The 15,324-nt window shown below is 39.8% G+C and overlaps 1 protein-coding gene across 1 annotated transcript in view; it reads left to right on the top strand.

The window, feature by feature from the left end:
• Positions 1 to 15,324, top strand: part of Adgra3 (adhesion G protein-coupled receptor A3) — a 94,786-nt gene that overhangs the window by 42,886 nt on the left and 36,576 nt on the right. The window contains exons 5-10 of the mRNA XM_034508936.2: positions 686 to 757; positions 2,619 to 2,779; positions 5,083 to 5,296; positions 9,531 to 9,695; positions 12,499 to 12,700; positions 13,479 to 13,634. Of these exons, the coding sequence (XP_034364827.1) occupies positions 686 to 757; positions 2,619 to 2,779; positions 5,083 to 5,296; positions 9,531 to 9,695; positions 12,499 to 12,700; positions 13,479 to 13,634 (970 nt within the window). The remainder of the gene's footprint in view (positions 1 to 685; positions 758 to 2,618; positions 2,780 to 5,082; positions 5,297 to 9,530; positions 9,696 to 12,498; positions 12,701 to 13,478; positions 13,635 to 15,324) is intronic.

Genomic DNA, 15,324 nt, shown 5'->3' with positions numbered 1-15,324 from the left:
TGTATATGTACATGTATATATAACAAAGGTTAAAGAACCATAAAACGTGGGATACCTATTTTCTATCCCCCTACCTTTGAGAAGCACTCCCACAAAGAAGATACACTGTGCTTTCTTCACTCTAGCTCCTGGGCATGTAATGAGGTGTGGAAGATGCTTTGGTCCAGTCACCTTGGTGAATGTTGAGTTTAAGCATACAACTTACCGAAGGGTTTACACAGTCCAGCATTTGCATGGGAGAAGGGCAGGAGAGCTTACAGAGTTGCCTTGTACATACCCCGAGCCCTTCCCACCCCAGGGCATACTAGTTTGCTTTTTCTCTTAGTCATGAAGGCCATTCTTTCTTCAACTATTTATTTGTTCCTTTTCTGAATGATCCTGAGTGGACATGTGATCAGGCCTAAGGAATCTGTTAAGTCTTCCTAATGAGGGCAGAAGGATCTTCTTGCATTAGGTGCTTTTAGCTTCTACCTAGTCCATTGTGTGAGGCAGAGACTGCTGCCCTCTAGCTGCGTGGAGGTGTTTGCGCATTCCTTCTTGTTTTAAGAATTCAAGCAGCTTTCATGAGTTAATCTTTCATTGCATTTTGTTCTGATCATAAGACATTTAAGCTGATATATGATAAGTAAAAATGATGTGGAGCTGATTATTTTATGAAATGAACCTGTTGCTTCTTCCCCCTTAGAAACCTTTCAGGGAATCTGTTTACGTCACTGTCTCAAGGAACTTTTGATTATCTTGGCTCCTTGCGGTCTTTGTAAGTAAGAATTTCTTTTTGTATTTAATTTATATCCAGTTTTGAAAATTAAAAAGCAAACAGTGGCTGTGTAGCTTAAGAGGTTTTATGAGAAATGCCTTGCAGATTTGCTAAAGTTAGACTTTTTCAGGATCCACCTTCTGGCCTGAAGCCCATGAAGTAAATCTCAGGAGATATTTCAGACTGAGATGGCCATCTCCTCTGAATGTGTTCTTCCTACCTATGGTCAGAAAGAATAAACCTGCGGTCTTGGTCCTCATGACTCCAAATGTTTTGATGTTGTTTAATTAATGCCCAGGGTATAGGCCATTACTCCTTCTAAACAACCCTTTCTGGGACTATTTTATATTTAAGGATTGAATTCTGTCCTGTAGTTTCTGCTCCACTTTTAACCCCCAGCTCGTTTCTGCTGTTCTGAGGAGTGTTTATAGAGTCCCTCAGTGGACGATTATAGTCATCGTTTTCTGTAGTTCTGGATATTGTTTTGTTCCTCTCAAACAGAGGTTACAAAGGAGTCATGTTTGAAAATTAATTATATTTCAAGATAATCATTACTCTATTTTAACCTATAAGTTGCACTGATTGTCATTAGAACCACAGATTGTCTATCACATTTTCATTGTGTAGAATTTATTGGGTTGAGTCATTTTCCAGGGAGCTCTTCCTTTACTAGATGCCTTTGTTAGTAGATACTGCTCCCCCCCCCCCCCCAGTCCCCTACTCTCAATGCTGGCTGTTGTACATGCCAGGTAAGTGTTTTGTCACCAAGCCACACCTTGTCTTTGAGCCTCAGTTACAGGCATCTCAGAAATTATTTCATCCAAGAAATGGGAGACATTGGCAGTAATTTTAGTCATGAATTAGAGATGCACCAAACCATTCTTTTAGTAATATTTTAAACTTTATTATCTCTTTGCTGCATTTTATCCTTCCTCTCGCCTACTTTTTTGGCTAATCTATGAGATGACCCCATGTGCTAACCAACTATGAATTAGAAGCATGCCCACCTCTGCACTTGGTTGACTTATCTTAAGGCTCCAGTGCCATCGTGATGAGTTAATACTGATGCTTTGTTCCTACTCTTAGATATTCCATGCTGGCAGGGCAGCCTCCACAGTTAGTTTCATTAGCTAGATCTACCACATTGGGCGTCATAGGGATGGTCATTGGTTAGTGAAAGGAGGGCTCACATTAATGGGCTGATAAAACCTAATATTCCTTTCCTATAAGACTACAAAGTCAACTGTTCTGTTCAATGCACAGTCTGTTTTTGTTCGTAGTGACTTTAAAGTATTCTTACAGTCTGTGAAGAGTGTCATAAAATGGTCCCCACCTTTGAAAAACTTACAATCCAGCCAGCTGTCCAGAATATGACCACAGAATAGGCCTGTACTCATTTATTTTGTTATTTCATTGCCAAAATCAACAATAGAGGTGGCAGCATTTGATCCAAGAACATGGCCATGATGCTGTAAAAATTGGGAAGGCTTCAAGATCCCATATTATTATCCTGTGCTTTACAGTAAAAAGTACAGGCTTGCTAGGGGGGGTTAGGACTTGATCTTCCAAAACACCAGAGGTTGGAGATTTGCATAGAAGAGAGGGGTAAGAAAGATGTCTGAGAAACTGAGTGTTTTATTTTATTATTTATGTCAACTTTGATTAGAAGCAGTCCCAGGATCATGGGAGGTATTGGTGGGATCTGGCACTCTGAAAGACGGTATAAGGAAAGGACTAACCAGTTTATGATCCACACCTTGTGCTTTACAACAAAAAGGCCAACAGTTATAAAAGAAAGGGACCAGTCCAGAGCTCACAGCTACATGATGCTTTCACGGCCATTCTAACCTGTGTGTTGCAGAGAGTTTCAGACTGAGTACCTTCTGTGTGACTGTAACATACTGTGGATGCATCGCTGGGTAAAGGAGAGAAATATCACCGTGCGGGACACCAGGTGTGTTTATCCTAAGTCACTGCAGGCCCAGCCAGTCACGGGGGTGAAGCAGGAGCTCTTGACTTGCGGTAAGGGAGAAATCAACCTGAGAAGTGTTTATCCTGTTTCGATATGCTATCATGTTTTTCTTGACAGACTCTGAAGTTCTTTTGACAGACTCTCAGCACAACAATTAATCCTGAAGAATTTAATAATATGCAGTGTAAACCAGTGGTTAAGGTAGCCAGATTAGAAAACAGTCTTTCCTTGGCATTTAGTGTGGCTCTTCTTGGTGCTGAGCAGATTGAAAGCCAGTTTCCGAGACTAGCAGAGTACTCATGTTTCTTCCAGTAGGCAAATGGGGAACTTACTGAGAGTAAGACGGTCTCAGGGCGCTCTCACTATTTATTTGTAGGAGTAGGACTCTATAAATAGTCTCTGGTTTTTGCTTGTAATTTGGGTTTTGCTGTGTTGGGAACCAAATTCAGCCTTACACAAGCAAGGCAAGTATCCTGCCACTAAGTCACACCCCTAGCCACATAATATGACCTTTGAACTATGGTTCAGCAGTATATGTCAGTTCATAAAGATTGATATAGTTAGATCTAAGGATTCTATATCTGAGAGTTAATTTAAAGGAATTGATCAGTTTGTATATAAACATATGCTGAAGTTCATGATTATAGAGAAATAGTTGAATGATATTTGACATTTCTATTCAACAATGTAGCATGCAATTATTGAAAATCACGAGTTTGAGAAATTTCTGCAGATGTGAGAGAAATAGTACAGTAACTGTGTAAAATGATAGAAATGCACCATAGGAATAAAAGAGACATGTGACAGACACAAAATAAATGATCTTGTCTTTCTCCCCTTTCTTTTTATTATCAGTAACATTGTTATTTTACAAGCAAGGTATGGTCTCTGAATGAAAATTAAGACTTAATTGAAATAAGAAACTCAAAGAGAGCAAGCTGTGTGCATACTTAGTTCATGGTATTCAGGGATTGGTATTCAGGGATTGCTAATATTGAGAGCTTAATGCTTAACTTCTACAGTTTTTCCTGTATTTGCTCGAAAAAACCCTGCCATCTTACTCCTGAAGGTAACTTTCTGAAAGTTGAGATAATGTAAGCGTCCTGATTACTATAAAATAGAGTCCCATATGTAGATGTAATGGAATAGCTTTCTTCTTCCTGCATTTTCAGCTTGTTAATAATTTCTCACTCCATAAATAACAATGGTTAATTTCCTTGCATATATTTTTGCATATTTTTGGTTTTGATTTTTATATACTATTGCTGCAAACAGAATTGTTGTGTGAGATAAATGAACTAAAGATTTTAAAGTCTTTTTGACGAACCAGTGGTATTTGTATACTTTTTTTTTTTGTATTTATATGTAAAATCTTACCCTTTCTGACACAGGAAGGAATTATGTTTTAAAGAGTGATTGCAAGAAAAGGTTTTTTTTTTTTTTTTTTTAAACTTTCTTCTTTAATTGTTTTAAAATTTCCATTATATACATAATTTTGTAACCAGAAGAAAGCATTTTAATCCAAGGAATATGATCACCAGAATGGTTCTTTAAATTGTAACCATCATTTATTCTTCTGTAGCTCCAGGCTCTAGGTCTCAGCACTTTGTTTTTGGCCGTTTTCTTTGCTTCTGTTGGTGTTGGTATGTTGTTAGGGCATTGCTGGAAAGGAAGAGTCTGCATACCAGGAATGAATGTCAGATGCTTTCAGTTTCAATGTTGTTATAAACTATGACCTATTTGCTTTAGCCTGTTTCTGTTATATACAAAATACGCAAAGCCAAGTAACATCAGAGATGAGAGAGATTTGAACCGTGGCTCAGGATCATGCTTCTGCATTGTTTTGGCCTCTGATCAAGGCCTCGTGGTAAGAGCGTCACAATAGGCATATGTGGCATTGTTTTGGCCTCTTATCAAGGCCTTGTGGTAAGAGCGTCACGATAGGCGTATGTGTGGAAGTAGGAGATGACATCTCAAGACAGGAAGCCACATGCTAGGACTCAGGCTCTTTCTGCTGTACCAACTTACTCTGGTAGACTCATTCCAGGAGATGAGTTTCTGAGGGCAGCACCTCCCATAACTTAAGAATCTCCCAGGAGACCCATCCTCTTAAAAATTTCATGGCCTTGTACATTGCCACACTGGGCACCAAGTTTCTAGAACATGACCAAGGGAGGTTGGGAGCCATAGCTCCGACTGGACTCAACAGGGACATTGGGACTAGCAGTAGAAGGCAGGTAACTGAGGTGTGTTGTGCTTCTGCTATCAAGTCCCACAGGATATCTGTAGCCTCTAAGTCTAGTGCATGGACTGCTTGGGCTTCCGTTCACTCCGTTCTTTGTTTTCTGTCTAGATCCTCCCCTTGAACTGCCATCTTTCTACATGACTCCGTCGCACCGCCAGGTTGTGTTTGAAGGAGACAGCCTTCCCTTCCAGTGCATGGCTTCCTATATAGACCAGGACATGCAGGTGCTGTGGTATCAGGATGGGCGCATTGTTGAGACCGATGAGTCTCAAGGGATCTTTGTGGAGAAAAGCATGATTCACAACTGCTCCTTGATTGCGAGGTACCGTGCTCCTGGGTTTGCTGCCCTCTGGGATTACAGTGCCTAGCTGGAATCTGTGATTGCTTTTTTTCCTTCATTTAAAAATGCCCTAAACAGGCCATTCCTTTCTCCTGATTATTATTGTCACCCTTTTAAATTAGTTAACTATCTCCTCATCTAGTTTTGGAAGAAAAAGCTGAATATAAAAGGGAAACACTAAAAGTTGAAGTCTTTTTCTTTAAAGTTTTAAGAGGAAAATGTAAACTTTTAGTGTTAAACCTAATTGCTAGCCATTTCTGCCACTAAACTTTTATTTCTCTTTTAGGAATCACCACCCTTTCACTATTTTGTCTTCTGAATAATGCTGTGTTTTAAGAAACGTTATTTCCCATTGGTATCCTCGCCCACTCACTGCTAGTGTAAACGTATGACTCCGAGCTGTCCATCCTGTGGCTGGCTGCTCAGAATGAACGCTATAACGTATAAAAACATATGCCTGCCCCTTTTTTTGGGATATAGTAATGATTGTCTTCTTGATTTTCTCTCTCTTGCCTACTTGCCTGCCTAGAGTGCGGCTGGGAGTTTTCTAAAGTAAAACATCAGCTTCCACATCACCAATGCAGGGATGCTGTAAGAAAGTAAGGATTCTTAAAACCAAAAGTCATCTCTGGAACTTCAGCATCAAATTCTCTGGTTTACAGTTTTTTTTTTTTTGTTTGTTTGTTTTTTAGTTTTAGTTTTTTGTTTTTTTTTTTTTTCCCCTGGAAGCATATTTCCATTTAGTGTCTTCCAGTGTCTAGAGAGATGCTTTTAACCTGAGCTCTTACTCCGGTATCTGAGTCATCTCAGGAGAGTCGTGACTCCTGACTACATTTGCTTTGAATATGGTTTTTAAAAAATATTTCTACAGTAATACTGTTGAGTTAAATCCCTTACTTTATTATAAATGTACAACGAGAGAAATACTGATGAAGCATTGTGGGCCAGCTCTGTCCCACTGAGAACTTACATTTCCAAGCAGTCGCTGTACAAATGGTTATATACACAGTTATAGAATATCTTTCATGTTGCTTTTTTAGCTTACAGAATCAAAAATATTTACAGTCTCACCATGGAAATAGTTTATGACTTGATTCTTTTAGGTTCTGTTGTATTCCTCTTAGGAGAACTAAGTTTTATTTGACTGGGCAGTTAGCTTGGCTAACCTTCTACTTGTAGCTCTGTGTCTCTGGTAAGTGGCAGCTGAAATATGTCTGTGTTTAGTGAGAGCTTCACTGGAGATTAAACACATGACTTCACACATGCTAGGGATATGCTCTGCACTGAGCTGTATCCATATTCCTGAATGGATTCCCTGTGTAAGATGCCGGGGCTTTTCCTTTGCTCCCTCTGGTCTTCTAACTTTTCAGGCTAGAAAGATTGAATATTTCTGGTGTTAGAGGAGCCTTGGGCCAAAGCCATTTAAAAGTGTCCGATTTACTTCCCAGTGCCAATCACTTCTTCCTATATCAAATCTTCTGTAGTTTCTGTCTGCTTTTGATCCCTTTCTCGGTATCCCAGTCTCTACATACTTACACTTTATTAATGTGCTCAGAGCTACTGACTGCTCATTGCAGGAAGGATGGTTTAATGTGGGCTTGGCCTCAGCAGCTGAACTTTTTGTTAGGGTTGATGTTCATTGTAAAGAATGATGTATTCATTGTTACACCATCTTTACTGTGGTGATAATTACACAGGCATATACATATGTCAAAATGCATCAAATTATATACTCTTAAGGAGTTTATTGTATAAATAGGCAATAATCAACCCAACACAATAAGAAAACTTTATAAATAGTAGACTCTTCTATATACAAAGAACTTTGGTTAATTTAAAACTCTAAAGATGTCTGACTAAAGTGGATTTACATTATAAATCTGTTTTAGAAGTCATGCTTAAAGTATATATAATTTTTTACAGCACAAAAAAAAAAATCCTAAGAAAAACAACTTAGCCTAACTTTTTTCTTGTTAGAAACACTTGACTGACATGACAGTCTTTCATATGAAGATGGAAAGTCTAGTCCCCAGAGTTCACTCCAGAATATGTACAGAGAGGAAGCACATGGCTGTTGATGTGGGTGAGGTTGAAGTTTATTGATTCCCGATAGGTCTCCTGATGTCAGTCATTCTTCATCTGTAAGACTCTGTGCTTGTAGTTTTCTTAGAAGATGAAATTCAGGCTGTTTCTTTCTTCTTGAATCTCCTTAAGTCTCGAGACCTGCTGTCTGGGTGATTCCTGGGACTTTTATTCCAGAGGATGTTTTTAGACATTGAAAATATTGTTAAAAGTTATCCACAAAAACAGTTGGCCTAGTGTATGAAGAGCCATGGTTTTCAGAAGGTGCATCCTATACTGGGGTTCACATAGAATAATCCTCAGAGGCACTGACATTGGTTAGACACCATGTGACTGCCAGCTACTAGTACAGTGTCCCCATGAACACATGTCACATCTCTTGATGGCACCGTGCTTTGAAATGTGGGACTTTAGGCAGTTTGTGGTGGCCAAGTACTGTGCCAGAGTATTATGGAAGAAGAGAGTATCATTTGTCTGATTAGATTCTGAGCTATGATTATTTTTATAGTAGCCAGCAGGCAGTTACCTCCCATATGAAATCACTGTATTTATTTTAAAATAGGGTTAAAATTTATTGTTTCGTAATTTTTAACCCTATTTTGTTTTAATTGTGTCTTTCAAATGACTAGGCTAGTAATTTATTAGAATGTAGACCCATGGTATTTATGTTCTTGTTTTTGAGCTTAGGCTGACCTTGTGGTCTTGCCTCAGCCTTCCCCATGCTGGGATCTTAGTGTGTACCACAATGACTGCCGTGGTTTTGGCACTTATCTTACTCCTGGAGCTACCTTTTTTTTTTTTTTTTTTTTTTTGAGGCACATAGTGATAGAGCTGAGCTTGCAGCCTGGATTACATATGGTTTTCATCACCGTAATCTCTGTGCACTTCATTCTAGCCCTGTACAGCCGCACAACATAGAAGTCTGCAGGCTTAATGGTTATTTAATAAAGAGTTTCGGTTTTTATGTACCTTCTCATTAAAGTATTTATTATGGCTGTTGACTTATTTCTTAGCAAGCTAATGTTCGTATTCTTTGATTCAGAATGTGACAGTGCCACAGAGCCTCTATTCGGATACTTAGCCCTTGGTGATGTGGGAGAGCTGACAAATGTGTGTTCACTTCCAGACATACCTTGATAAATTAATTAAGATGATGCATGCTTTATGTCTAATTATTTCTTATCATTTTTGTCTACATGTCAACAAAGCACAGTGAATCATATAGAGGAATAGAGGTTAAGTGAAGGTTTTGACACTTGTTCTTTAATTAATAAGTTTTATATTAGGAAATTATGATTTCATTTTGAGAAAGATTTATTGACCATTACGTAGAGATACGGCTCTAAGGGGAAACATAGTTTCACATAGAAACTTCTTTAGGAATCATTAACTGGTCATTTACTAATCATTCTTGAGATTTACATTTATTCAGTATGTATGCGTGTATTTTTACATGCATGTCACACTGTACATGTAGGGTTTGAAGGACTTTAAGGCAGGAGTTGATTCTTTCTTGCCACATGTTGAGTTCTTGGAATCAAAGTTATCCTGCCTGGCAAGCACCTTTGCCTACTGACCTTCCCCCACCCCGTTTTTAGTTTTTATTATAATCTTTCACCACAAGTGTTTTCCATTAAGTACTTTCTTTGTTTTTATGTGTGTGAGTGCTCTGCCTACATATGAGTGTATGTATGGTCATCACGTGCATGCAGTACCTGTAGAGGCCAGAAGAGGTCATTAGATCCCCTGAAACTGGGAGTTACAGATGCTTTGTGAACTATGTGGGCCATGGGCCGCAGGCTGCTGAGAAACCTTGTTCTACTATAAGAGAAGCAACTGCTCTTAACCTGAGCCACTTCTCCAGCCTTGTCTTCTTAAGTGGTTTTTTAATCACTTCATAATTGACCTTTTCTCATGACTATTTTGTTCAGATGGTGTGACTTACAGAAATGTTTCCACTTCAACATTGGCGGTTCTGTGCTTCACCACGCTTCAGGAATTCCTGTGTGTTACAAACTCTCTCGGCTGTCTTTTTATTTTCAGGATTCCAATTGTATTTCTCACTCTCTAAAATCTTATTTTTCTCTTTTTTTTCTTTCTTTCTTTCTTTTCTTTCTTTTTTTTTTATGTGCAGTGCCCTAACTATTTCTAATATTCAAGCTGGATCTACTGGAAATTGGGGCTGTCATGTTCAGACCAAACGTGGGAATAATACAAGAACTGTTGATATTGTGGTATTAGAAAGCTCTGCTCAATACTGTCCACCGGAGAGGGTCGTGAACAACAAAGGTGATTTCAGGTTGGTGACATGGAAATACTAGAAAGCCTATTTTTCATAAAGCTTTGTATTTTCAAAGACACATAATTGGTCTTTCATCCTCAATAACAAAACTCCGTGTGTGTGTGTGTGTGTGTGTACATATAGATCATACATATAAATATATGGATATTCTCACATACACACACACACACACACACACACACACATATATATATTTGAAAGAATATTTCATATATATGTATATATATATGAAATATTCTTTGTAGTAATAATTATAGAATCATTCATGGAAAAAACCAATGGTACTTGAACATTTTTGCTACCTGTTGATTTAGGAGCCTTTGGAATGATAGTCATTTTATAAAAAAATGTCCTCTTTAAAATTTTCCTACACGCATGCTGTGTATCTTGATCATACCCACTTTCGTTCTCCCCTGTTATCTTATCAGATGGTTTGCTACAGGTGGTACAAACCCCTGCTTTTGGGAAACAGTGCTGGCAGGTTGATGAGGCTGTCATATTTTTTTTCTAATGACCTTTATGATGAACCCTGAAAGGGGTATGTAGCTCTGGATGGCCTTGAACTCACAGGGATCTACCTGCCTCTGCCTTCTGAGTGCTGGGATTAAAGGCATGTGCCACCACCACCTGGCTAGGTTTTGGTCTTAAGTCATTTAGTCATATACCCCATCATCAGGGGAAACACAGACCTACTTTTCTTCCCCCATTCAATAGTTATTACAATTGAGTCAGAGAAATTTGGGAAGGAACATGGTTTCCTAACCCAAAACAGTTGTTGGACTCTGGGTTCCAGGCCTCTTGGAAAAGCTGCTGAAGCAGTTAAGATCCGTCTGGAAGGATTAGGGCCTGCAGCATTGACAGCTTTCCCTTAGGCTTTCTTACTTTAGAAGTTATTGTTACACCAGGTGGTGGTGGCTCACGCCTTTAATCCCAGCACTTGGGAGGCAGAGGCAGGCGGATTTCTGAGTTCGAGGTCAGCTTGGTCTACAGAGTGAGTTCCAGGACAGCCAGGACTACACAGAGAAACCCTGTCTTGACACCCCCCCCCCCAAAAAAAAGAAGTTGTTGTTACTTCTTTTTCCAGATACACTATCCTATCTGTTTTGAGCTCTTTAATAATGAGATTTTAGTGTAAACAACAACAAAACCCATTTCTTTTTAAATGCAGTATAAGATTATTTAATACTAAGTTAGCATTGTTTCTGGTAGGGGGCTATTATTTAACCACTTGGCTGTAGCCAGTAGTTTTAGAGTAAGAGAGACTGTGTCTATCTTTCCAATCTGTGGAACACTGCAGTGGATATGTCTTTCCATCACTATATTCTGCATTTCTGTTTTTTACTGCCTTCTTAAAATAATTGTGTGTGTGTGTGTGTGTGTGTGTGTGAGAGAGAGAGAGAGAGAGAGAGACCCATCATTGCCACTGCGACCTTCATGTACGTTGAATACTATGCTTATATTGAGTACTTTGAAGCATAGTATGCAGCATTTGTTAATTCTGTGACATTCAACATCGTTTGTGAGGTGATCTTAATGTTTTCCATTTATGTTGGATTTGTGTCTTTTGTTCAGTTTTTGGAGTGTTTTATGTGTTTAATTGATTGAAATGAATTATTTATCTTCTGACACTCCTTAAGGTATTATAGTATTAAAGCACTGATGCGTTAATGACGTTTGGTATAGTGTTGCTTGTTTATGTAGGTTTTGTTTTGGTATGACTGATCTATCTCAGCAGTTCCACTGCTCTGCATCAGTTATGATTTGTATTAAGTATGCACAACTTCATTTCCGATTTTAGAGAAATAGAGTTCAAATACCAAAGGTTTCTCCCAGCTCTGAGGGGTGACATGCTACATCAGCAGGTTTGAGTGACTCCTGGTCCAGTAACTCCTCACTGATAAATTATGCTGAACACTGATGGTGCTGCTCAGAGATTCACTGCAAGGTCTCATGTGGGAAACTTACTGTGGGATCTCTGAGTAGACATAGTTGGAGTTTAAAGGTGAATGACATAGGCAGGTTCTGGAAGAATCCATGAGTAGGCTTCACACGTCACTCCTCCAGTAGAATAGAACAGGTAGACAGCAGCCTTCATGCAGGGTTTCTGCCAAGGAGCATGCCTCAGAGACTCAGTACCCTCGGTGGCTGTTGAGCGCTGGTCTTTTAGGTTCTCTCTGTTCAGCTCAACCAGACCCCCCAGACTGCAGGAGGGAAGCAGGTCTTCAGCTAATCCTGCAGCATAGGCATAGCCAGCACTTGTCGCAGACAATCAACTCACAAAGCCACTGAGAGGGTCAGTTGTACAAACAGGATTTTTTCAGGATGTCACTGAAGGACCTGTTGTGGCATTTTTACTTGTCAGATTTCCTAGCCATACTTGTACAAGAGACCAATTTCTGTCTTTATTGAGCAAGAATCTTTTCTCATGTCATACTTGTTATATAATGCCAAAGTTACAATAACACTTATTAAACAGAAACATAAGCTGATTCATAACACCAATTTTCATTTTTCTTGGATTTGATATAATTTCCTTGAACATTCATAGCAAGCTAGACTCTTACTTTCAAAAAATTATTTTATTGCATTATGCTATCAAAATATTCTCAGGTGATAGACTGGATAAATGCACCTATAGATCCATAGGAAGTTTAATGTCTCAGATTTGTGTGTGTGTGTGATATTTCTTCTCTGAGATCATATTTGTGTCTCAATCCTTACTTTTTTCTGTGCCATCCCTGACCGTACTAGCCTCTGCCATTCTAGGTTGTCCTATTCTGTTTTGTTTCTGCCTGTATAGATGGCCCAGAACACTGGCGGGCATCACAGCGTATCTCCAGTGTACCCGGAACACCCACAGCAGTGGGATCTATCCTGGAAACACACAGGATGAAAGGAAGGCATGGCGCAGATGCGACAGAGGTGGCTTCTGGGCAGACGATGATTATTCTCGGTGCCAGTATGCAAATGATGTCACTAGAGTTCTGTATATGTTTAATCAGGTAACTATAGGACATTCTGATTCATTTGAGTTATGCACGAAATGCGCAAAATATGGTATTTTTACATGTCAGATAAGGGTGAGTGTTGGATGAAAATTCCTTTATATCTTTGTGCTTTGTGAGGCCCTATCTTTTTCTGTTACTGCTTGACCTGGCAGAGTCCCACTTATCTTGGATTCTGACTGTATATCTGCATAACGCCTTTATCAGAGGTGATCCCTGGGGATTCTCAGCTGACTCTCACTGTTGCTGCTCCCGTGCACCATTATTAACCTTCCCTCGCCCGACGTGGGGTCTGTTTTAGGTGTTTTCTCTAGTCCTCACTACCAGCTTAATTAACCATTCTGCAGCAGTTGTTGCGGTCACAGTGTCAGTCAGTAAATTAACAAACATGGCCATAGAGATCAGTACTAACTATGTATGTGCTTCCTGCCTTTGGGCAGTAAGGGATGTGTTCATCACTCCCTGGATGATGAACTGGAGGACTGGGGACTGCTTTTTCTCAGCAACTGGGACAGAAGTCTGCATAGAATTTGGTTAAGCAAAGAGTAGATAGAGCTGTGTGTTTTCCCATGTGTCTCTAAGCATCCCTTTATTTCTCAGTCTACTTCATCTTCTCTTTTCTCAGTATATTTTCTATAAAAATCTAACTTTCTTGAATTTGGAAGCCCATTTGATGAATATATTGGTTTTAACTCCTCAGTAGATTTTGTAAGTCAGTTAGCAGTGTCAACATCACTGGTCCTTTTGTGAAGTGCTTGTCTGCCTTTCTCTGTAGATGCCCCTCAATCTCACAAATGCGGTAGCTACAGCCCGGCAGCTGCTGGCTTACACTGTGGAGGCCGCCAACTTCTCTGACAAAATGGATGTTATATTTGTGGCTGAAATGATAGAAAAGTTTGGAAGATTTACCAAAGAGGAAAAATCAAAAGAAGTAAGTTCCTAAATTCAGACTTGCAGTGTAAATGTCAGCCAATGGTGACCTCTAATAGGATAGAGTGGAACACTTATTTTTAAAGCTGGTTTATGTTTTCTATATTTGAACTTCATACACTTTTTGATTTCCAAACTTGCTGTTGAGAAGCTTATGCACCAGTGATGGGGACCTGGTATCTGGGAGATGGCGGTGAGCTGTCAGTTCCTCAAAACTTAGGAGCCCTATAGGGCAGAGGGAGATACAGGGAGAAAGCAGCTTCTACCATCTTGTGTGTTAGCTGGCTGCTTCTTGTAGCCTCTGGGAGTCATTTGTCTACACAGCTCTGTACCCTTCTCATTGTTGTGGTCACCTGGACCATGTTTCAAACCGCCCTGTCACTTTCATTATATAACAGAAATGACAGTCTCCTGAGGAACTTCTGTATATGTTGATGAAATGTCACAATCTAAAGCACAATCTAAAGGAAATACTGATTTTCGAGAAGGTATTATTTAAATAGGGATGTTAAAACTATGATGTATGTCAACATGGCATTTCTTAGGCATTTAAAAGAAAAAATAAAAGAAAAACTGTTTAAGTTTTGAGGCAAAGGTAATGTTGACTTACGCTGTGGTTTTTGAACCCTTTGTGTACTGTTTCTCCTGTGATATAACCAGGAGATGGATTTAAAGGCAGGCAGAAAGAACTTAGGTCAAGTATGAGCTGAAGCCTGTTAAAAAATGAAGTTGACATATCAGCGTACACAATTAGGCTAGAACTGAGCGGAACACAGAGTGTGGGCGTCCTCTCGAAAGACCTGGAAGTCTGTTCTGCAGTGCGCCATTTGCTTTCAGCCTCGTCGTATCTTGTACGATAGGAAACTTAACTAGCACAGGTTCATTGCTGGTAGTGTTTTAGGTAAATAATATACGCTCCTTTGCTACGTCATTTAACCAAGGATTTTCTTTCCGTTTTTAGAACATTCCAGTCTTGCACGTTGGTAGTGACTTGGTGACTGCAGCCCTACTGTTGTTGCCATTTACTTGATAGGGCGTAGTTGATGGAGGAGGGAAAATGGTGTGTGTATAAGTGGAGCTTGGGCAGTTGGCAACTTCGCTCATTGGGCAGTGAGACTGTTTCAGTGCTGTGCTCTGAACTCACGGACCCTGGTTTTCAGATAAACTGTGCTGTGCTTTTGGCAGCAGCCACTTCCCCGGGGAAGCTTTGTTAGCCCTGGGAGAAACTGTTTGGATTTGACTGGTGCTGTTACCCCTCCGTTGTTGCTGATAATCACAGGGTAGCTGCCCACATGATTGCTGTTGCTTCCTGAAAGTGGAGTGCTTCGAGTTAGCGGAATAATTACAGTGACATTTGGAATGTGAGCTCTGAAACATCGTAATGTCTGTTCCTCCTGTGCTGCAGTTGGATGTGAAGAACGGCTTTTCAGATCTTGGCTTATAAAGAGCAATATAGAGGCTGGTGAGATGGCTCAGCAGGTAAAAATGTTGGCAGTGCAAGGCCGATTGATAAGAGAGCCTTATAGAGGTGGAAGGAGAGAAGAACAACTCCTGGAAACTGTCTTTTGCCTATACACACACACACACACACACACACACACACACACACACACACCAGATGCGCTCACCTGTACTCACACATGGACAGTGGACACAAACAGCAGTGCAGTGACAATAAATGCAACTTTTTT

Source organism: Arvicanthis niloticus, chromosome 7, assembly GCF_011762505.2.
Source record: "Arvicanthis niloticus isolate mArvNil1 chromosome 7, mArvNil1.pat.X, whole genome shotgun sequence".
NCBI lineage: Eukaryota > Metazoa > Chordata > Mammalia > Rodentia > Muridae > Arvicanthis > Arvicanthis niloticus.
The sequence above is the reverse complement of the archived record's forward strand: the minus strand, read 5'-3'. Positions and strand labels throughout refer to the sequence as shown.